The 22,496-nt window shown below is 39.5% G+C and overlaps 1 protein-coding gene across 2 annotated transcripts; it reads right to left on the minus strand.

The window, feature by feature from the left end:
• Positions 1 to 5,660: 5,660 nt before the first annotated feature.
• On the minus strand, positions 5,661 to 22,290 carry LOC125898344 (complement factor B-like). 2 transcript variants are annotated; one of them, XM_049592119.1, is made up of 19 exons: positions 22,218 to 22,290; positions 21,725 to 21,789; positions 19,644 to 19,850; positions 19,376 to 19,561; positions 19,106 to 19,282; positions 18,081 to 18,167; positions 16,746 to 16,885; positions 14,098 to 14,242; positions 13,874 to 14,002; positions 13,409 to 13,519; positions 13,088 to 13,222; positions 10,889 to 11,004; positions 10,476 to 10,608; positions 10,137 to 10,275; positions 9,831 to 9,907; positions 8,322 to 8,422; positions 8,074 to 8,203; positions 7,707 to 7,756; positions 5,661 to 6,269 (listed from the first exon to the last, which is right to left on the minus strand). In XM_049592119.1, the coding sequence occupies exons 2-19, from the start codon at positions 21,780 to 21,782 to the stop codon at positions 6,090 to 6,092; spliced, it is 2,301 nt and encodes a 766-aa protein (XP_049448076.1). In that variant the 5' UTR covers positions 21,783 to 21,789; positions 22,218 to 22,290; the 3' UTR covers positions 5,661 to 6,089. The 2 variants fall into 2 exon arrangements, with proteins under 2 accessions (XP_049448076.1, XP_049448075.1); XM_049592118.1 differs by lacking the exon at positions 22,218 to 22,290 and adding an exon at positions 22,158 to 22,178.
• Between the last annotated feature and the right edge of the window lie 206 nt (positions 22,291 to 22,496).

Genomic DNA, 22,496 nt, shown 5'->3' on the forward strand with positions numbered 1-22,496 from the left:
TTTTGTCAGCTGTTCACCACCACCTCTTGTATTTCAGTTTAGTCTTTTTCATTCCGCTGTCTGTTCACCTGGTCGTCAGTGGAGCTCAGGTGAAACCAGAGAAACTCTACCTGAACCTGAAGACGTGAGCTGTTGCTTTTGGGAAGAATCCCTGAAAAGGACAAAATTCAAAAGGGAAGCTAAAGAAGTGCCAAAGAGGCAAACCCCCTGTTCTATCTGCTGAAAGAGAGAGTAAGTGAGACAGGAGGAGGAGCAGGAAGAGGAGGAGAAAAGGCTGCGCGTGTTTGGGAGGGGGCTGTAATCTGTTAAGAGCAGTCTTAATGATTGGGAGAAGAAGCTGCATCGATCGCAAGACATCTAATCATGCAAGTGCTTCTCATCGTAAACGCTGACAAGAGGCAGATTTCGCCTCTTCCTTTATTACTTAAGCTCTGGGTATTATCATTACAAAAGTGTTACATGAAAATGATCTGCTTTAACTCGATCAGGGATATTTTAAAATGTTTCTCTCAGGTCCGTCTTTAAGGTGTGTTGCAGGCAGTGATGTTCCATTATTGTGTGTCAGTACAAAGCAGGACAGATAGCCAACGCTACTGACATCTTCAAGAGGAGGATCAATCATTTTTCTTTCCTTTAAAATTGAAGGTTTCAAATCTTGGACCTGTATCTTTCTCTGCAACATAAAGCATTTTTTTAAAAATTGAATTAAGTTCAGACTGTAATCACTCTTTGATCTGAATGTTGATGAATCATAATTGCTGCATAAGTAAGGAAGCGTAATGCATTCACAAGAAAAAAGAAGCTTTTGAGCGTTTGAGCAGAATTTTTTTCCACAAACTTTTCTCAAAATTGTGAGGTTAATTTTTTTTCCCTAGTGGATACCTCATGCTTCTGTACATATGTATACCAAATGCACGACCTTTTCCAATCAAGTCCTGCCCAGTTCAAACATGAAAAATACACAGACCGAAACATAAATACAGAAAATTTGTGTCTTATAATAAGCAGAATTTTACTAGAAAATGTTGTGGAAGTTGTAGAATTGTGTAGTTGAAAGATAAATGTGTCCAATGAGTCAACATGTTGATCAAGAAAAAAAGTGTGACATAAAGTTTCACATGCATTCCTGTAGTACACAAGAAAATCATGTAAAATCCCTGCGCATAACTTTTTTTAAAAGATTAAACAATATATTTTTTAACTAGAAAACCCCCAAAACAAATAAAGGAATAATGCTGATTTGACATTTTGGGAAATGTTCACTTTCTTTTTAAGAGTTAGATTTTAGAGCGTCATGTCTGCACTGTAAATTCTGGTGGTTAGCTCACAATTAACCAATTGTATCTCTGATTAAACACTGACGGAGCCACCGTAAAGTCACCTATTGGTTTGTGCAATCCTGTTTTGAGCCTCAAATTCGACATTGCAGCAATCACCATCTTGTTTTTTGGAGCCAGAAGTGACCATATTTGTGCAGGAGGCTGGTGCTATGGAGGAGCAAGGCGCGGACTTGACTGAGAAGCCAAGGTTACTATCGGCAGACAGACTGTCACTCAAAGCAGCCTGCCTTAATTATGTGTAACTTTAAGCCTTAATAAAAATGTAAATGGATGAGTTTTATAAAAATTGGCCCCTGTACAAATGTCATGGAGAAGAAAATTAGCTACAGAGACTAAAACTGTTGTTTGCACCAGGTTGTAAACATGTTTATTTGGGCATTTTTACACTGGTTTCTATGAGGATTGAGTGGCTTCTTGAGCCAGCCTAGAGTGGACGTTCAAAGAATTGCAGTTTTTGGCACTTCCATGTTGGCTTCATTTTTCAGGCTTGGAGATTGCTGCGTGGATATAACATGATTTGATAACTCATGATAACATGAGTGAGCCCTGGAGGTGCTATTAGGTGCAGTTTTTAGCCAGACTAGAGCAGTTTCCTGCTGTTGTTGATCTTTGACCTAAGCTAAGATGACCACCTACTAACATAGCTTCATATCTATTGTAATCATAACTGTTGAACAGAGCCAGGCTAGCTGTTTCCTCTGTTTCCAGGCTTCATGTTAAGCTAAGTCAGCCAGTTGCTGGTGGTGGCGGCTTCATATTTACCATCCAAGCAGTGATAGTGCACCAGCTCTCAGTAGTAAGAAAGCAGATAAGCTTATTTTTCCACATTTGTAACTTTTTAAAATGATTTAGTGACAATAGAACGCAGGAGAAAATAGAATTTATTGACAAGTTAATCTAACTGCAGACACTCAGCTCAGACAGATGCCAAAGTATTCAAACAAATAGGCTATTCAACAGCACAGGCAAGAAACAAGGGAGTTTTCCATCAGTATAATGCCTCCTATATAATTTCATATTCAAGCGTCGGGATCAGCAGAAGCCACGGACGCATGTGAGCATGACCTGCTTCTCTGAGCACAAATGTGGGGAAAAGTGTATGTATGCAGTTCTTAATGGTAGTAATTTCTAAAATGGCCCATAAGGTTGATTTAGGGCTCGCAAAGAGACAGATCAGCCAGAGTTTAAACAGCAGGATGCTTCATCAGGAATATGCTGTGTGTGCTACTGTTGAATAGGGAGTGAGGGTGGGAGAGCAGTTGAGGGGCGAGGCTGCCCTGGATATACTGTCTGCATGCATGCAGCTCTATCCAAACACTGCTAATCTGTTTAGGTGTAACAGATTGATTCCAGTCAAAGGGTTCGTTTAAATTGAAGGCGGAGTAGTGGATGTTGTTGGCAGTAGCAGGTGATGCTCTGAAAAAAAGAGAGAAGACAGAGAAGCAACCGAGTCCTCCAGAGGGATTCAGTAAGGAATGGACCTCGTTTTAAATTTCCTCCTTGTTTACAGCATCTGAAACCAAGAGAGGATTTCATTCAATTAAGCCTCTCCCATTCGTTCCTCGTCCCACACAGTCTGTCTTCCTCCGTCTCTGCCTCCTCCTCTTATCCCACTGACCTCCTCCCTCTCTCCCAATTAGTTAAAGGGAAACCAGATGAATGTTCCCATGGGAAGCCAGTACATCACCCTAACGCACCACACACACACACATGCTCCTTCACATATGGGGGTAGGCGTTTCACCATGTCAGAGAAAGCTAACGTTGAGGTTGAAAATTCACCACTGCCCTCTGATGTTTGGACATTTAGCCAATATGCAACAGTAAGGAGAATTGCTCAATGTACATTTTCTCTGAGGCGAAGCCTGACAGCGTAATGGTCAACAGATCATAGTTAAAGAGTAAAATAACATTTGATTTGGAGCCATAAACTTGCTCTGACCACAACAAATCACCCGTAATGCAATGTCCCTGTTTGTTTGAGGGCTGTAAAGACACAGCAATGGCTGACAAACTCGGTTCATTCCCATCTCAAAGCCAGAAAGACAAAGAAAAAACTTAATTACTCACCGAAAAAAGAACTTAACTTTCCACTAAATCCAATTTGGATGATCTGAGCTGGCGTGCGGCCAGACTAAGTGTCCGCATTGCGTAGGCCTGCACAGAGTGCTGGAAGTGGGCCCTGAGTCACTGACCTGAGGGGGAGCTGGACGTCTATATCAGCAGAGCTGCTCTATAAAAGAGTTTTGATGAAACCTTTTAAGCACTGTAGTAATTCTTTAAGTCACATCTGTTTTATTGTATATAGAAGGAACGCGTTTAATAGCCTGTGATTGTGAATGCATGAACAGTGACACATGTAAATTATATTTATAATTCAAATTATATGATAGCATTATGAATGAAAATGATCTTTTCCTGCCTCATACAGTCAGAGCAATATTAAAATATCTTTAAAGCCAGCAGTGGAGACGACACACTGCACCCACCTATCAGTACATCTACAGTATTTGAGAACACTATCTCACTGACTGTTCTCCACACTTGTGCCAGTTCAGTTGGTGTCATTTACGGGAGCTGACATCTGGTTTGTGTATTTGTTTGGTCAGCTTGTGACCTGTGTCATCCGGTCAAAACGAAACTTAAAATAAGCTCCATGTTTGGTTTGGCTGTGATAGTCCAAGGCAGGGGCAACAGGCTATGAATGACATCTCTGTCACAGTAGCTTTTATCATATTAGGTAATTTTATTGGTATCATTTTGTTTTGGAGAATCTACTGAGGGACTATTTACGGGTAAAATAGACTGACAGGGATGTTAGTTGTGGCCAAGCGTCAGTCTACAGGGCTGAAAAATGGCACCAACTCACAAGTGCTGAAAAGTGTAATTCCTCTAATGGACACCTAAGGCTGGCTCCATAAGCAGGTCTATCCCCATAGACTCCCATTTTAAAACGGCCTATATTGCAGAAATAAACATGTTTACAGCCTGGTACAAAAACGGTTTTGGTTTCTATAGCTGATTTCAAGGAGGGGGTTATATAACTCACCTGTTTAAATTTGTGCAAATATGGCTACCTCTTTCTCCCATAATCCAGGATGAAGACAGCCAAAATGCCAAACTTGAGGCTTCAAAATGGGAGTCTACAAACCAATGGGTGACATCACTCTGGCCAGGGGTAGCCTACACACACGAGTAAAAACGTAGTTCTTTTCATGTTCCTTATTTTAAACTGGAGCTTACATTTAGTCTATACTCGTCTATTTTCGAGCCAGTAATCTACTGTTTACTTCACTACAATAACCATTTATACTTTTGTTATTTGTGTGCTCTAAATTCAAGAATAGAGTTCATAGACTGCATATGGACAAGAGTGTGTGAGGAGCACCTCTTCTGCAGATGCCAGTTTCCAGATGCCTTTAAGAAAACGAAGCACCACCTGTGTTTTGACAACAGTGATGATTTATACCAAACTCTTAAAAAGACATTTACATGAAGTACTCCTGACCTCTGCAAGCACGTTGCAGTTGCACATGAAAATCTTGCTATCTAGCTAATGTTAGCTATGATAATTTCTCGTGTGTAACATTAGTCTTTGAGGTTATGATAAGGAAGAGATGTAAAGAGTGGGAAATTGGGTCAGTGGTTCCCAACTGGTGCAGCCACAGGGTCCAGATTTCTCCTTAGTCATCAGCTCAAGGTCCCACAGCTTAATATATTCAGCATCATACTTGCGTTCATCATGTCATTGAGCTAGTTTGCTGTCTCTGTCAAATAGCTGTCCATTAGTCACTCACTCTACAGCAGGAAACTGCACTTCAAAATAAAGCTATGTGTCAGAAATTTAATGTTCTTAAAAATAAAGTGTTTTTTACAAACTTGACATATTTGCTATTCACTTGCAGTCCATTCAGAATGGACCCGTGACCCACTTTTGAACCTCGACCCACCAGTTGGGAACCACTGGTATAGGCTTACTATGTTTGATGAACTTAACTGCTCTACTTCCTTTTCAAAATAAGATTTATAAGAAAGTGTTGCTGGGTTTTTTTCCCACTAAAATGCACTTTACTTCACAAAGTGGAAAAACTGGAAAACTAAAATTTAAACTGGAAAGTAACTCAAGTAATTTATTCATTTTTAGGACTGTGGACCTTTAGTAAAGGGACAGAAACACGAGTCAAAACCGAGACACCTCACAAACTAAGTGGCCTAGGAACTGTGGTATGTTGAAACTGCCACTATGTGGTCAATATTGCCATAAAGCAGTTCTGTTAATTGTTTTCAGGGCAGTAAAATTAAATGGACAGTTAACACAATATGAACATTACGGCAGAGTCTCTCATTTATTTCATCACAATGTGATCATGCCACTAATCCTGAACCAGGATCACCTATCAACCATTAGAGCAGCTTCTCTTCAAACACATTAAGTCACAGGTTTGTACAGATTTATTAACTGCTTTACATCCTGGTTGGCTACTGAAGATACTGATTTAATGATGATAAAGTACAGAGCAGCATAACTGAGAACAATTTGCGTGACTGTAATTGTGCATTTTGTGAATGGGTGATGCCTTTTTATTCTGTGAGCATGTGTATGTATGTGCGCCTTTGATGAGAAACCCTTATCTGAAAAATGTGTATTTTTCATGAACAGTCTGAAAATAAATCAGCGTCAATCAGAAAAACAGTATACACAGACCATGTAACTGACATGGCGAAACAAAAATTATGTATGTAAATGGATTTAGCTGCTCAAAAACTCAAGTGGTGCGTAGTCATCCTGGGTGTCATTTCCAAGGACTGATTTGAGGAACGGGACGACTCTGAAAAGATTAATATGGAAATCTCTGGAGGTCTCATCTGACTCGACGAGACCACCACCCGACTTGCACAAATCCTTGGTTCCCCAGCTGACCAGTGCAACCTGTGAAAGACAACGTGGGTTACTTTAAACAGTCAACGAGAAATAACATAAAGAAATGACCTCATTTATTTTAATTATGACTTTATCATTCTTTTGATAGATTCCCACTGGGTGATGCTTATTTGTTACATACCAACACATTCTCATTCCAACTAGTCACATATCGCCTCTTGTTCAATGGACTGTCATGTCTATGTGTGTTGTTGACGTTCCAGGACGCCATGTCACCTTATGCTTGTTACATGCATTATGTCTTTTCAAAATACACTTTGTTTTAAGATTATTTTTTGGCTTTTTGCTGTTATTTGATAGGACACCTTTAGTGTGAAATAGAGAGAGAGGATGACATGCAGTAAAGGGGCTGTGGATAGGAATCAAATCACTGTTGCAGCAGAGACAAAGCCTTTCTACATTGGGCACCCGCTCTACCAGGTGAGTTACTGCACACCCCACACTTCCTTTTTACAGGAAATGTACAGTTTCTGCTCATTTGATGTGCGCAGTCTTTTTCAAAATAAACTTTCAGTGTTTTTATTTACATTTATTTCCTTGTGCAACAAAAGCTTGTGCTTCGATTAAGAAAAAAACTTCATGGTTTGGCTCAACAGTCACACGTGAAGCAAACAGCGGCCTCCTGGGTGAAAGTCATGGGTTTGTTGGACTCATCCATTTCTCCTCCCACCTGTGCCATAAGGACTTTCCAGCTCCTTATATTACATTGTTACCAGCGGTGTTTCAAACTGAAGCCATCTGGCAGTGAATCATACTTTCGCAAAAGGTTCCTTTTTGCGTCTGTGTCTGAAGCACGATCGAAATCAAAAATCCAGTGCTTGGGCAGTGACTTGCAGCATCAGAAACCAATGAAAAAAGGCATCCTTTAATGTTAGCATGGCCGGTTGCCATTATAGTTTAACAGCAGCCGGTGGCATCAGGGGGAAACGTGGCGAGACAAGAATGAAAGTTAAGGTGGCGAACGGGCTGGTGGATAGGTCCAACAAACACCAACCTTCACCTGAGAAAGTAGTACTATCATCCTGTAAGATTCTAAAGCCAAGCCCTGTTCTTTCTCCCTAAACCTAACCACTTCATTTTGTTGCCTAAACGTAACCACGTGTTTGTTGTTGAAGGAAAAAAACTTCAATTCGCATTGTTGTACTGATGTAGTGCGCTTATTTTGAAAGAAACAGTATGTAGATGTTAAATTTCTTGTGAGAACAGAAGTGTGTCTTGAAAGAAGAGAAGTTAAGACGGTGTCCCAGAACCTCAACAACCAGCGCACCCAGAGTACCTTGCACATCGTATGCGGACGTGGAAAGTCCATGACCAAACGTCAATATGTGATGAGGTCAGATGCCGAATTCATTGACAAGGCAGCTGTATTTGATGAGATGGCAATGTGAACAGGCTGGATATAAATAGAAAAGACTGGCTATTTACCTGTATTGTGCGATGCTCGTAGTTCTTGAACACAGCACCTCCAGAGTCACCTGTCCCAACACACACACACACACACACACACATGGACCTCAGTTACTGAGGCAAGAACCTTTTTTTATCTTTCTTGATAACTGAGGCTCAAATACTAAGAACTTTTGAGGTTAAAAAAAGCATTTTCTGACATACTGGGGTGTTTTACAATTTTCCTTACTTACCCTTAATTAGCCAAAGACATTGCTGCCTCCCTAATGTGACTGAAGTTACTGTGTGTAGGTAAAATGACCCTGTAGCTCCACTCAGAGATGTTTATGGGATACCTAGCAGCTCCTCTCACATAGGGAAAGAACTTGTAATAGAGGGAACATACCTTTACATGATATATGATCTCTGAAAGGAGTCCGACCACCAGTGCACAGGAAGTTATCAGTCACTGCATCCTTTGGATTAACCGTTGTGATGCCGTCTGCCTCTAATGCGTGTTGGATGCACATGTCTCTCTGCATTGGTGAGTTGAAGGAAGAACAATAGCTCAGAGAGACTTGTTTTCAGTGAATACATTTTAAAAGCACACACACACACATAAGGCACAACACAGCTTAGTAATTCAAAACTTACATTATCGCCAAGCTTAGCGTGGACATCTTTTTCAGATATAGTGGTTCCTTTCTTGGTCAGGAAGTTGAGTCTTTCAAGATGAGTCTTTAACAGCATCTGTTCTGTATTTAGAGAACACAAACACACAGGAAATTGTACCTGAGGCTTGAGAGATATCTTATTTTAACATGAGCCAAGACACTGGATTGATGGAAGTAGACGGTAGTTAGACATATTTTATTTGACTGGGAAATATTAAGAAATGCATGATAAAAGCGCCATGAGTGGTCGGAAGACTAGAAAAGCACTATACAAGGGCAGCCCCTTTACCATTCAAATACTGGTCTTCAGTGTGGATATCCTATACTTAACCCACTCACATGCCACATCCAATTCCCCTTTGACTGAGTTACTATAGTCAACCATGACTTAACCATGACCTCTTTGCCCTAATCCTAATTGCTTCCAACCTTGACACATCAAAAAGTACTTGCCCACCACAGCACACAGTGGGATCCACAATAACATAACATAGGGATGGGTGTAAATAGCCGAAAAGCTGCAGTGTGACTTTTCTCACCCAGGTGAAAATATGTCATGGGTGTAGTAGGAGAAACGGATACAGCATTGAATACTAGGCCATGTTCATTCCAATGAAAGTTGCTCAGTGGTGCATGAAGCCAGATAGTTTAGCTGCTGCCTATAGAATTACTTTCAGCGGCGCTGTGCAGCCATGAATCTTACTTCTGCTGGCCAAACGACTATTTTCCATTGTGGTGCTCCACAAACTTGAATGGGGATAAAATGATTTAATCTCATGGCTCCTCTAGACTTTCTAAATTTTATTGAACAGAGTGGATCCAATCCTGATATTGAAACAAGTCACCTCGTGAGGGTTGTGACGCTCAAACACTGACATACAGACGTCACTTTCACCATGTAAGTCAATTGAAAAAGTCTTTTTGGGCCACAGGGCATCACATAACGGACCCTGGAAATTGCAGTACCACTGTTTGGCCGCCATGAAAATTGGCTTCAAAGCCTGGCACACTTCCTGGGGTCCTAAAATAGACACTTTGTATTTTTTTTCTCTGGGTCATGCAGCTTTAGCCTCAGTCTTTTAGGACAGTATCAAGTATGTAGCCACCAAGTGCATTTTTTTTTTTTTTTTTTTTTTTTTACAGGATTTTTGTTTTAAATCCAGCTGTAAACAAATATTCATCAAGAAACTGCATTTTCAAGCAACTCATGGAAGCTAATATTAGCGTAGCTACAGCCGGTAAAATCTGCCAACAAATGTCTGCTTTTGTCTGCCTTTGTCTCAAATTAAGGAAACTAACATTCAAAAATCACGGATAAGTATGAGTGACAAATCTGCCACTGTTTTCATTGTAAACATGTGCAACGCCATGAAAGAAAGCTTGACTGGCGTAGCAACAGTAACCACGGGGTGTGGGGCTCAGCAAACCTTCAATAGTGATTCATTCATGTGAAGGCCAAGCTGTGTCACAGCACGTACAGTGACCTCACCTTGTTGTTTGCAGGTGGATTGACCAACCAGTTTTAGAGCATCACTGGTCTCCTGGGTGCATGGGATGCAAATAGGCCTGCACAAGACACCAAAAACATGAAGAGGATGTTGTTCCAAGTAAATACATTTTAACACAAGATATTCATTTATGAAAATGCACTAATACTAATTTAGTTTTTTCTCAAGGACAGAATTTGTAATTCACCTGATTACAGGTTTGTCCATGTGTGTAACCATTTTATCAATGAACCCACTGACGGGACAGAGAATGTAACGTCAAATCCAAGTACGACACAAGTTCTCACCTAACAGCATTGGAGATCTGAACATCGTCCACCAGTTGGATGAGAGCCACATCGTAGTCGTAGAACTCCTTCACGCCCTCATTAATTTTAGCTTTAATATTGTACTTTGGGTGCAGCTTGAAGGTTTTCACTTTTTTCACTGTAAAGAAGACACAAGTATTTTTGTTGCTGTCAGCTGCAGTAGTGGATAGCAGATACATTTGTCAAACTAAGATGATTTTCACCTCAAAACTTTTAAAAACCTGACACTGTAACACTTATTTTTGTGAACTTCTGATGCATCATTATGCCATATTCAGAGAAGTGAAGAGGCATGAGTAAAGAAACATGTATCATTACCTCTGCCCTGTCCATCATCAATCTCAACTCTGACATTCTCAGGTAAATCTCCAAATGTGAAGCAGTGAGCAGCAGTCAGGATAAACTTGGGGGTCACCAGAGAGCCGAGACAGTTCTTTGGCGGTCCTTCATTCTAAAGTTTAAAAAGAAAAACATGGACAAAATGGCAGTACATTATTAATCTGAAGCACTGACTCTTCTGTGTATATAAGCTGAATATTTCTGAATAACAGTTGTTTTCTTCCGTTGAAAAGTATATTTCTCTGATTTTTCTGATTCTTGTGGTCAAGCACAAGCAGTGAAGATTTTCGGCCATCATCATGCCTGAATAATTATCTAAGAAGACTGTTGGATTTGCTTAGTCAGCCTTGCAAACATATTTCACAGATTAAAAGAAATCCTGAAACATTTACCTGGACAGTAATGAACGCCCACCATGGATACCTTTTCCTTGTGCTTTCATCTCTCTTGTCTTTTATTGAGTCATAGTCCTTGTGAAGACCACACAGACCCTTAACTTCTTCTTCATCTGCATTAAAAAAAAAAAGTAAAAATCAATCATGCTCATGTTCATTCATATAAAAACATTGTGGTATATGAACATTACAATAATTTCTTCAGTGTTTTGTTTTCTTTTTTTAACACACACACACTGGGAGTAATTTGGGCTTTAGTGTATCGAACTGAATACATTATATAAAATTACTTTCAATAAGCAAATGGTTTTATCCAAAGCAAAGTACGACAAATGCATTTAACCTTTACAGGAATAAGACCGGCTTGTCATCATAAATTGTAAGTACAGGACATTTTTAATGTATATTCTCAAGCTGTGAAAGTTTTCTTGTACCTGCAAAATTCATCAGGAAAAAAATTCAACATCTTATGGGACAAGAAAATGATGGAATTCTTAAAAAACAAGAGTACGAGTCGACAACCATGTGGAGCAGCTGTCAGAGGTTAAATGCTAACATTAGAGCTGCAACATGCTCACAATGACAATGCCAACATTCTGATATTCAGCAGGTATAATCTATAATGTTTAGCTGGACATGCTATTATGCTTACATTTTCTTATTAGCACTAAACATAAAGTACAGCTGAGGCTGATGGACATGTCAGTTTCAGCGCTCTAAAAGGTCCATTGTGTAGGAATTAGCATCTAGTGGTGAGGCTGAAAAACTGAAACTTCTCTCATGTTCCAAGCGCATAGGCAAACTACGGTGGTCGATGCAAAAACATTAAAACGTGAATGACCAACATGTTCTCATCCTAATTCGTAAAACATTGCCACTTCGTCTATAGACTGTCATGTCTACATATGATGCACTACATGTCCTCCTGCATCTGTTGTTGACGTTCTGGGACGCCATGTCAGTTTATGCTTACATGCATTTTATCTTTTCAAAATACACGTATGTCTTCACATGAAAACCTTTAGTAAAACCCCTCATATTTATGTTTTTTTCCTTGTGCAACAAAAGCACATGGTTTGGTTTGGAAAAAACATCGGGGGGGAAGCAAACAGTGGTCTCCCAGGTGAAAGTCCCCAGACAGGAGGGGAGGTGGATGGGTCTTTCAAGCTCCTTCAAGTTCCTTCAAGCTCCTTCTATTACATTGTTAGTGGTAGCGTTACAAATTGCCACCAGCTGGTGCAATTTGTAACGCTGCCAGAGGTGCCTTTGTGTGTCGGTATCTTACATGGTTGCTCATAGATGGGAGGGTGAACATGGAGAACAAGTTTGCTTTGCTGCACTGTTTCATATGCTGTAATTTGCAAATGAAAACTAATAAATACATTTAAAAAAAAAAAAAAAAAAAAAACATGGTCGCTCATAACTCCAGCATTTGATAACTTTGGTTGGTGGCCACTGTGTTAACAACTACTGCCACCCAATGCTTATTATAACGCAACGAAAGGCGTCTTCGTGCATTGGTATCTAACACCCAGTACACTGACAAGTGGCGGTATTTGACAGGTTCAGAGTGGGAACGGGCTGGAATGGCCCTATCTAGAGTGTTTGCCAGTTTTGCGCTACTGTAGAAACAATATGGCGGATTCTGTGGAAGAGGACCCACTCGGTTTGTAGATATTAACTCGTTGAGCTCATTCTAAAGCAACGAAAACACAAAGATTCCTTATATCGGGTGTTTATAAACTAATACAACATGATTATGAATATCATTCCTATTCCATTTCTGCCAATAGATGCCCTTAAATCCTGCACACTGGACCTTTAAGGGATGATGTGAACATGAATGTGTGAGACAGAATTCATGGCAATACATCCAGTAGTAAGATATTTATTCTTAACCACAAATGTAAACCTGCAGCTGGTGCAATTAAGGGCTTAAACTACATATCATATAAGGGCACAGATCAAGAGTGATAGTTCTCCCTGCTCTTAAGTACTTTCTGAAACAAGAGGACTGCGTTCTCCAGTTATGATCACACATCTCCTTTGTGTCGAATTAGAGGGTGGAGATGAGTGCTATGGTAGACTAACATACAAATGCACTTAGTTGAACTACAAATACATCATACACATAATATTACAAATGTGTTGCCAGGTTCATTCAGCCTTCCGCCTCAGTTTTGAGAGATCACTTACCAATGATGTCATCAAAGGTCTCTTGTAAGTTTGCAATGTCCTTCATTCTGAAGTAATGCTCTCCGCCAGTCCCCGCTGTGAGGGGCTGCAGGTCCTCATCAAAGATATCAGCTCCAATGGCAAAAATATAAATGTCTGCAACAGAATGAAACATAGCATTAGTTGCATTAAAACATTCTGTCAAAGCTGCCTGCTAGGCATTAGTGCATAACACTGAAATGTTACTGATGATGTAGCACATGTGTGTAAGGAAGAATCAGCACCAACAAGGCTGAACGATAGCAACAGAAATCTTCACAACAAATTAAAAACTAAACCTACCCAGATATTCTTCTCTTGACTGAGCCTCATCTTCACCAGTTTGGTTCATGTATACCATGTTCTTTATTTTTGCCACAGTAGGTGCAGGTGATCCGCCCATATTATAAGCACCTAAGCACAAAAAAACAGTGTAAAATGATGAATGAATGAATACTTTATACAACATGCATTGATTACATACTATAATTTTGAATCAGTGCTGATCTGACTGAACTCTGAAGCAGCAGCAGTAAGAACACAGTTAAATGGTGAATCAAAGGAATAATCTGACATATTGGGAAATACAATTCTTTACTTTCTTGCTTACTCTTAGCAAAAAACAAAAATAAATGTGCTTTACAAAATGCTGAATTATTCCTTTAAACAGTTGAAGCATTATTATTTAAATCCATAATTTTCCTTCAGTGAAAGATGCTGGCAGCTTCAACCCTGAAGTAATTAAATACACCAAGTGGCTGAAATTACCATCTGTGAAAAAGATGAGGACGTGATGATGTTCTTTGAAAGCCTCCGTTTTAACTCTTTGCTTTATAAGAGCCATTCGCTCCAAGAATGTAGTAAAGGCCATGTTCAGGTCTGTTCCAGTCTTCTTCTCTTTAAGTCAAAACACAAACACACACCCAGTAAAACGAAGCTCAAGCCGCGAATAAAAAAGTGTTTCCAACAATATCTCAGATTATGTGACTCACCGCCTACTTCAAAACTCTCCAACTTATTCTTGACTTCACTTAGTGTGACTTGGCCATCCAAAAAATCGAGAATGTTGATAACTTCAACATATTCAGAGGAGAAAAATATGATTTCATAGTTTGGAGTCACGGAAAAGGATGAGATCTGTGGAGACATAAAGCAAATCACTCAGATAAGGTGGATGATCTTTAGTGTTGTATGAACTTTTGACACAACTTTGTAAATATGTGCAAACTTGTCAAACTGCTGTGAAACATTTTGTCGATGCAACACCTCCGTGTGTATCAAACTGCTTATGGTTGTTATTTTGTTGAGTAATTGATTCATTTATCAGCAGAAAGAGAATCCCGTAGTATGCATTGACAACAAGCCAAGGGACTCACGCCAAGAAGCATCAATCATGATTATGATGTGTAATTCATAAAGCAATTTACTTCTAATGGGCCGTTGTGCTGGCAGCCAAATGGGGTGGGATTATGTTTGCGCATGTTATATGTACAGTGAGCCAAATGTGCTTCTGAAAGTGTGTCAGACAGCATAAAAGGCCTCATGTGTTCGCTGACACCAAAAATACGATTCAGCTTATGACTTGAAATAGTAAAATCCACTGCTCGCAATTAGTATTATGACAATCACACTCAAAAAGCTAATGCAGTAAAAAAAAAAAGGAATGGATTAAATGCAAAAAAAAAAAGTGTAAAAATAAAACTGTCTATTTTAGATGTATGGAGACCAAAGGAGCCATAAAGTCAATAAATAAATAAGACATCATGAAACAGGGGAGCGCGGGGCACAACTTAACACAGGGTAAATTATAAAATGGACTTTTTATGTGGTTATACAGAGTCGATCCTTTCGTGCTACCACCAAAGAGTGGCCCGCGAAATTCCACAAAGATTGGACGTGTTTCAGCTGAGCTCAGTTACAAAGAGTGTTTTCAGTCGACATAAGAAAATTTCTTTGCCATACTTGTTTTTTGATCAAAGAGCTGTCTATGTAAGTCACTGAATCCAAACATATAGCTTCTTAACAGCTGTCTTGTTGTCTTGGCACCATTTTAAACTATATAACCAACTCCCAGCAAATGTTAGCTAGGCTTGATAAAATTTCCACCCAGCGCGGTTTGTTGCATTTTCTCTATTTTTGCATTTTAGACTTATGTCCACTTTAAACTAATTAAATATAGTTTGCATTTTTAATTTGCCCGGTATCTTATTGACACACAATATTACAATACAGTCAACAGATGGATGGATACCTGTATGAATACCTATCCTTCCCCTGATGTAGATGGAGACTTGTAGTTTATAGATAGAATCTTATTAAATTAATTGTGTCTCCCCTAATCATATGAAAACTGCAGATGGAATATTTAATATAAGCCTGAAACTATGAAATAATTGGGAGAGAGTTAATGCCTCAAGCAAGGGAGTTTAAGCATCTCGGGGTCTTGTTCATGATTGAGGCTAGAATGGAGCGTGAGATGTGCCAGACCATCATGGTGAAGAGGGACCTGAGCCACAAGGCAAAGCTTTAGATTTACTGGTCCATCTACGTCCCAACCCTCACCTATGGTCATGAGTTCTGCGTTGTGACTGAAAGAATGAGATCACGGATATGAGCAGCCGAAAGCCGATAGGGTGAGGAGCTCGGACATTCAGAGGGAGCTCGGAGTAGGGCTGCTGCTCCTTTGTGCCGAAAGGGGTCATTTGAGGTTTTTCGGGCATCTGATCAGGATGCATCCTGGGCGCCTCCTGTTAGAGGTGTTCTGGGCACATCCAACTGGTAGGAGGCCCCGGGGCAGACCCAGAACACGCTGGAGGGATTGCAGATCTCGTCTGGCCTGGGAGGAGCTGGAAAGTGTTGCTGGGGAGAGGGATGTCTGGGGTGCTTTGCTTGGCCCCTTCAAGCCAGCCCCGGATAAGGATAAGATAAAATGCAAACTCAGAGAGCTTTTATGAAATGTTGTAGCATCCTGACTCCTTTCAAAATTATAGTTACTTTAAAATAAAACTACAAGAAGTTTGTATTTCAAAGATAAAGTCTGCTTACCCCAATATCTAATTTCAAAATACAATTTTAAAGTATTTTCTTTTAATCAAGATGATTGGGTCAAGGCAAGTTAAGTGAGTGGTTGTTTATCGGATCTGGTTCACAGGCAGATTATTTGGAGGTAAATACTTTTAAGTAATACTTTAAAGTCTCAATATCTTCATGACATTTTGGACCCATAATTAAAACAGTGGCTCATTCTGCCATGCCCAGTGCAAACATATATAATATCACACCTAATCAGATCAAGTGATCAATGAAATGTCCAGAGCAGTCACGCTAATTGCTATATCTCTAACATGTTTTAACAACTCAGCAAATTTATTGCCAACATCCATCAACGGTCTGTACTTTCACCCTGTGAGCATCCTTTAAACTGAGCCCACAATCAGCAAAAACAATCTCACATCTCCAGTCGCTGCACGATGTTGCTGACCGTTTGCAAAATCAGCATATTGTAAGAGAGGCTGTTCTGTGGCGATCGCCCTCTCCATTAAAAAAGCACCGTAAAACTTGAACATAAACTGATTTATAATTTGGGGTAATTCTTGCTTGTCTCTCATTTCAAACACGAGGAAAGCTGCTGGTGTCTTACCTTTGTAATAAGTTTGATCACAGCGTCTCTTGCATCCTTGATGTATTTCTCTTCAATGCTCTCAGAGATATCCACGGCGATGTAGATGTTAAGTGTTCCATTTTTTGAAATCCGGATTTTTCTTCCCTCCTGTGTGTCATCTGAACAATCAACAACAAATACTGTTAAAGTGCCATTCACATTATATGCCATGTCATGTACAATTGTTTTTTTGTTTTTTTGGGGGGGGAGAAAGAAGTCTAATGGAAGAAAAGACAGTGTTAGATTGATATAAACTAAATATGATATACCTAACTATAAAGTAGGATAAATGATAAAATTACTACTGTTAATAAAATTAAATCAATCTCCCTACTAAAATGTGCTGTACTAGCATAAATAATAATCACACAGCATTGCTATCAAACATTGCTTAGGCCTATAATCTCACTATATAACGACAAAAACTCTTTCTGTGTGTCTGTTCCACGTTTTTCTCACTGACTTGGTCAATCCATGTGAAATTTGGCACAGTGGTAGAGGGTCATGAGAAGATGCGAATGAAGCAATATTACATCAATTGGCCAAAGGGGGGCGCTATAGCAACCGATTGAAATTGCAAACTTTGAATGGTCATATCTCATGCCCCGTATGTCGTAGAGACATGAAACTTTGCACAGAGATGCCTCTCCTCATGAGGAACAAATTTGCCTCAAGAACCCATAACTTCTGGTTATATAGATTTTCCGCCATTTTGAATTTTTTGAAAAACACTTCAAATCAATCTCTTCCTAGGAAGTTTGACCGATCTGCATGAAACTCGGTGAACATAATCTAGGGACCAATATCTAAAGTTCCCTCTTGGCAAAAGTTGGAAAACTTTCTAAAACTGAGCTTCTATAAGGCAATGAATATTGCGGAGGGCGTGGCTCATCACATAAAGGTGTATAACATCTCAGGGGTTTCACCGATCACCACGCAACTTTGTAGGCATATGACCACACATAATCTGAGGGGACCCCTCCATTATTGACCCCATCAAACAAAATGAGGGCGCTAGAGAGCTAATTTTTTATCTAGGCTTAACCGCCATAGCGATTTTTACTAAACTTGGTAGATATATAGAACAGGACGCCTCAAGGTGACTGGAGAAATTTAACTCTAATTGGCAACTGGGTGGCGCTATAACAACAGAAAAATGCTTAAAAATGATTAAAATGCGACCGATCGCTGTGGCTCCCCCTGTGGCCCAATGTTTTGGGTTTTTTCTTTTCTAATATTTGGTCTGACCAAGTCATGGTATGGTATGCTGTACTCAATGGGTATGGACTAGTCAGATTAGATGCAGGAACTTACCGATGGGCTCTAAAGTGGTGAGGCTGTTTTTGATCGCACTACCAAACGCCTCTGAAACCTCCAGTGGAGTGTCATAGGTGTGTTTGTCTGCAAGAAGAAAAAGTCTCATAAACAGTAGTTTGTAAAAATGAAAATGAACTGACACTAAATAAAAGGAATCACTGCAGAGACTGGGGTTCACTTCAGAGTCTACTGGTGGGAAGTTGGTGAGGGATCACTGGAATAGTGATTCCTGCTGCATGTAGAGATCCCACCTGCCTGATCAACCAGTAGTCAGTAGGACATGATCCCTCACTGGCTTCCCACCAGTGACCAGGAGGCTACATTTTTGAAAGGGCAAGACGAGTGGTACAAAACCAGAACTTGTTGAGAGGTTAATTTTGCATACAAAACACAAGCACACACAGCTAGTTAGATGACTACAGCCTGGGTTGTGCTTGATCAGAGCCAGGCCAGGCCGACAGTGTTACAGGTAGCAAGCAACAACAAAGAGGCAAGTGGTCGTTCCGCATTGAGAAAAAGAAGAAACACTGACCTAGTACAAACTCTTGTTTCAACAGTATGGGCTAAGACTGTTCTTTTTGTGTTTCCCGTGTTGGTAAAATCAGGTTAGAACATTCTTTCGACACCTGATCTGTTGCATATAAGCAGGCAGGTTACGTCACCTGGCCTGTTGACCACAGACACAGCTGTCTTTTACACAGGATACAAACACCAGTCTTCTACAGGAGCTCTGTGTTTGACCTGCCTACTCATATGGATTTTCACTCTCTATATTACTCCTGTCAGTGCATTGTTCATGTGATGGCAGCCCTCATACGTATGTAGGTTATATACCTGTTTTGGTACATAATTTTTTTGTAGGTATATGTATGAATGGTGCATGAATACAGCCTATAACCTGTTGAGAGCTGTGTGCAGGCAACCTCTGAATCACAGATATGCTCTGAATATCAAATGGAGCTCCTTTAAGCACAGTTTCCATGAGACTCAGTACAAACAGTATTCATAGGTATCAGTCTTACAGTAGCACGCTGGCTCATTGCCAGTCCACTGGCCGTTCTCCTGACACACCCTTTCACTCGACCCCACCAAAAACAGGCCGCCGTTGCAGCTGTATTTCACTGTGTCGTCAACTCCAAACATGTTCCCTGTTCTTGAGGCACCAGCTGGGATACCAGGATCAGCACACACGTCCCCTGCTGTGGTGACAAAAAAAGACAAAAGACAAGTCACAAAACAGCCACCAGTGAGAACACCCCCCAAACCTGAGTGGATGGCTTCTCAGGACTTACAGTCACGGCTGCAGATGGGAGTGGAGCCGCTCCATTTTCCATTTGTTAAGCACACACGTTTGGATGAACCTCGCAGCGTGTATCCAGAATAGCACTCATACGTGGTCTCATTGTCCACAAAGTACTTCTCCTGAGGAGGAGAGACATTGCCGTTCTCCAGCACTGTGGGGTCTGGGCATTCAACAACTGCAAAACAAAAGGATCTGAGTTATCATGTGGAGCAGGCAGCCAGAGTCAAAGTGAGAGACATCATCATCACATCACTCACGCTTGCATCTCTGAGGTCTAAATCTTTTGGGTGCTGGATTCCAGGAGCCATTAGCCTGGCACAGGCGGGTTAGTTGGGGGTATGGGTAGTAGCCCTCAGGACAGTGGTAGACCAACATGCTGCCTGTCTTCAGCTTCTTGGTCAGTGAATAATGACCTCCTTCCATTGCCATACGGTCTTCTGTGCAGTCACATCGAACTTCACCTCCTGAAAAACAAAAGGCCGTTATGGGGCGCGGAGGTTTTGCACACACTTCTTAGATTTACTAATGCACTCAAACTTTTGAAAGCTCCATCCAGAGTCATGAAAGACAATATGCAACTACTGATAAAAAACGGCCCCTTCAATACATAGGTCTCTATAGGATTTGGGCTGTGTTGCTGCATTGTTAAAAAGCTATACATGTGGGCTTAAGACACAAGTTGTTTTTATTATTTACATTTGCCCACACATTCATATAAATAGTGTTGAGGCTTTAATGAAAATTACATTTAAATTGTTTAAAGCTGGCACTATAAATGGTGCATAAAATAATCTAAAAAAACATTTAAGCGATGAATTTATCCCTAAAAGCGTCCAACCACCACAGCAGTCTTTGGAGAACAAGTTAATATTTACCTTCTGTGCACCAATTCCTTGATAGTAAACTTTGTCCCTTTTTCAGTTAAAATGTCCCCACTGATTGGCTATTTAAAGGAATATTAGCAAAGATACTTTGAAGGCTTGGTTGAGCTTCCAGTAATACTACCCCCCCAAAAGTCAGGTTATATGGTTGAACTCAGCACTGTTGATAGATGGTAAGCCCTTTTTATGGGAAACACTCCAAAATTTGCATAATTTCTATGAATGATATGCTAGATATCACAAGTGATTTCCTGTCATACCATCAGTTCTGCTGTATGTGCGGTCAAATCTGTCATAGTTTTAATTTCAACCAGCTGCTTTCAGCCATCCCAACTAACTGGAAATGGAAACTGGTCTGTGCAGTTAGTACAAGTTGCCAGAAATGACTATCCAAAATACTTTTTGAACTTAACATTTTGATACCTTGGACACATTTCTTTTTTCCAAACAATTTACAAAACAACAATTGATTCTTACTCCAGAATTTTTCAACTGAAGATTTTCTATAAAATTATTGCTACTAAAAACCAACTTCATATGTTTGATATCGAAAATTCATCACTATGTAGATTCTGCAATGAGGAAGAGGAAGACCAGCTGCATTTGTTTTTCTACTGCCCTTATGTTGCAGGTTTCTGGACTGATATCCAAGGCTGGCTTGGGCCTCTCAACATTTCTTTTGAACTAACACCTTTTTATATATTTTCATTTAAAGCTCAATCAAGAACAAAATTTAAATTTTAAGTTTCCTGAAAAATACATTGCAATGACAGCGCAAAAAAGTTATTTTTACAAACCATTGGAAATGGGAGAATTTGCTCTAATGAAAAGTGGAACTATATAAATCTATAATTACAGTCTACCTGTCATATAAACTTCATTACATTTTTTATTTTATTTTTAATTTGATTTAATTTAATTTAGTTTATCTAATTTTATCTAATTGTATTGTATTTTGTTTTACTTTACTTTATTTACTAGTGCTGTTAACTTAATCATGTGATTTACTGATTTGATCCCACTATCTTTGTCTTTTCTTTTTCCACTTTGGTCTGTGTAAGTCTAACATTTGTTTGTTTTTGTTTGTTTGTTTTTGTGTGTGTGATCATATTGTCATGTTGTGATCTGTGCTTTGTGCATTATTATTTGCCTGTAATTTAAAATAAAAATAAAATAAATTAAAACAGCACATATTAGGAACATGATTTTGTCTTAAATTCAAACAAATAAACCAGCAGCAAAATCACATCTCAGAAAAGCAAATATTTGACCAATTAGACAAAATTGTCTTGAAAAAAATTAAGTTGTGAATTATTTAAAAATATGTTCGTAAAGGACTGAACATTTACAGTTTAGTATGTTTAGCTATCTTACAAAAGTCAGCTTGACTTATATAGTAAATAAAAATACATGGACACGGTCAAAATTACATGTAGAATATTATAAACATAGCTTACCCATACAGAGGAGACATGAAAGTGCAGCAAGCCAACTCCAGTGCACAGAAAATCCCATGTTGAACCTTAAACCAGGGAACGAAAAAATGAGAGGATTTCAGAGGAGCAGTACATTTATTTCAAAGTGGATGTTCAGAAAGAGGGACCAGATTAACATAGGCCATCCTGGTACTTATTAACTTCAGGACAAATAAAAGGAAATCAATAGTGTGTGTGTGACAGAAAACATCCAAACAAGTTCTCATAAAATTTCTACTATTGCATTAGACCTTAATAATTTAAATAATTCAGTTTCAGTTTCCACTTGACTAACAAAAACAAAAACAATAGTCTTTTCATTAATTATATTACAATAATTAGGAGTACTTTTTAAATGTCAAACAATATAAGCAAAAAACCAAAGAGAAAAGAAAGACTATTAGGTCCTTACTACCAATTCATGACCGTCCTCCTCAAAGACTTGAAACAAGTCAATAAATACAACAAAGTTTACCTGTTGATTTTGACTGTTGTAGTTCAGATGACTCTTGTTTGTGTGTCTTCACTTTAAATAGGCCAGTTTTGATCCTGGATTTTCCACCGTGTGTACACACCTGGCCACATGTTGCATAAAACAGTCAACAGTAACAGTAAATAAAAGGTAATTGTGAAACCAGCCAACCTGCATCATTTCCCAAAACCTGCAGGCACTGTTGAGCTTTACTTATTGACACATTGATTTGGTTATTGATTGCACACTCAGTCATACCAGAGTGTGGTTTAGCTGTAGCTC

This window comes from Epinephelus fuscoguttatus, linkage group LG12 (genome assembly GCF_011397635.1).
Source record: "Epinephelus fuscoguttatus linkage group LG12, E.fuscoguttatus.final_Chr_v1".
NCBI lineage: Eukaryota > Metazoa > Chordata > Actinopteri > Perciformes > Serranidae > Epinephelus > Epinephelus fuscoguttatus.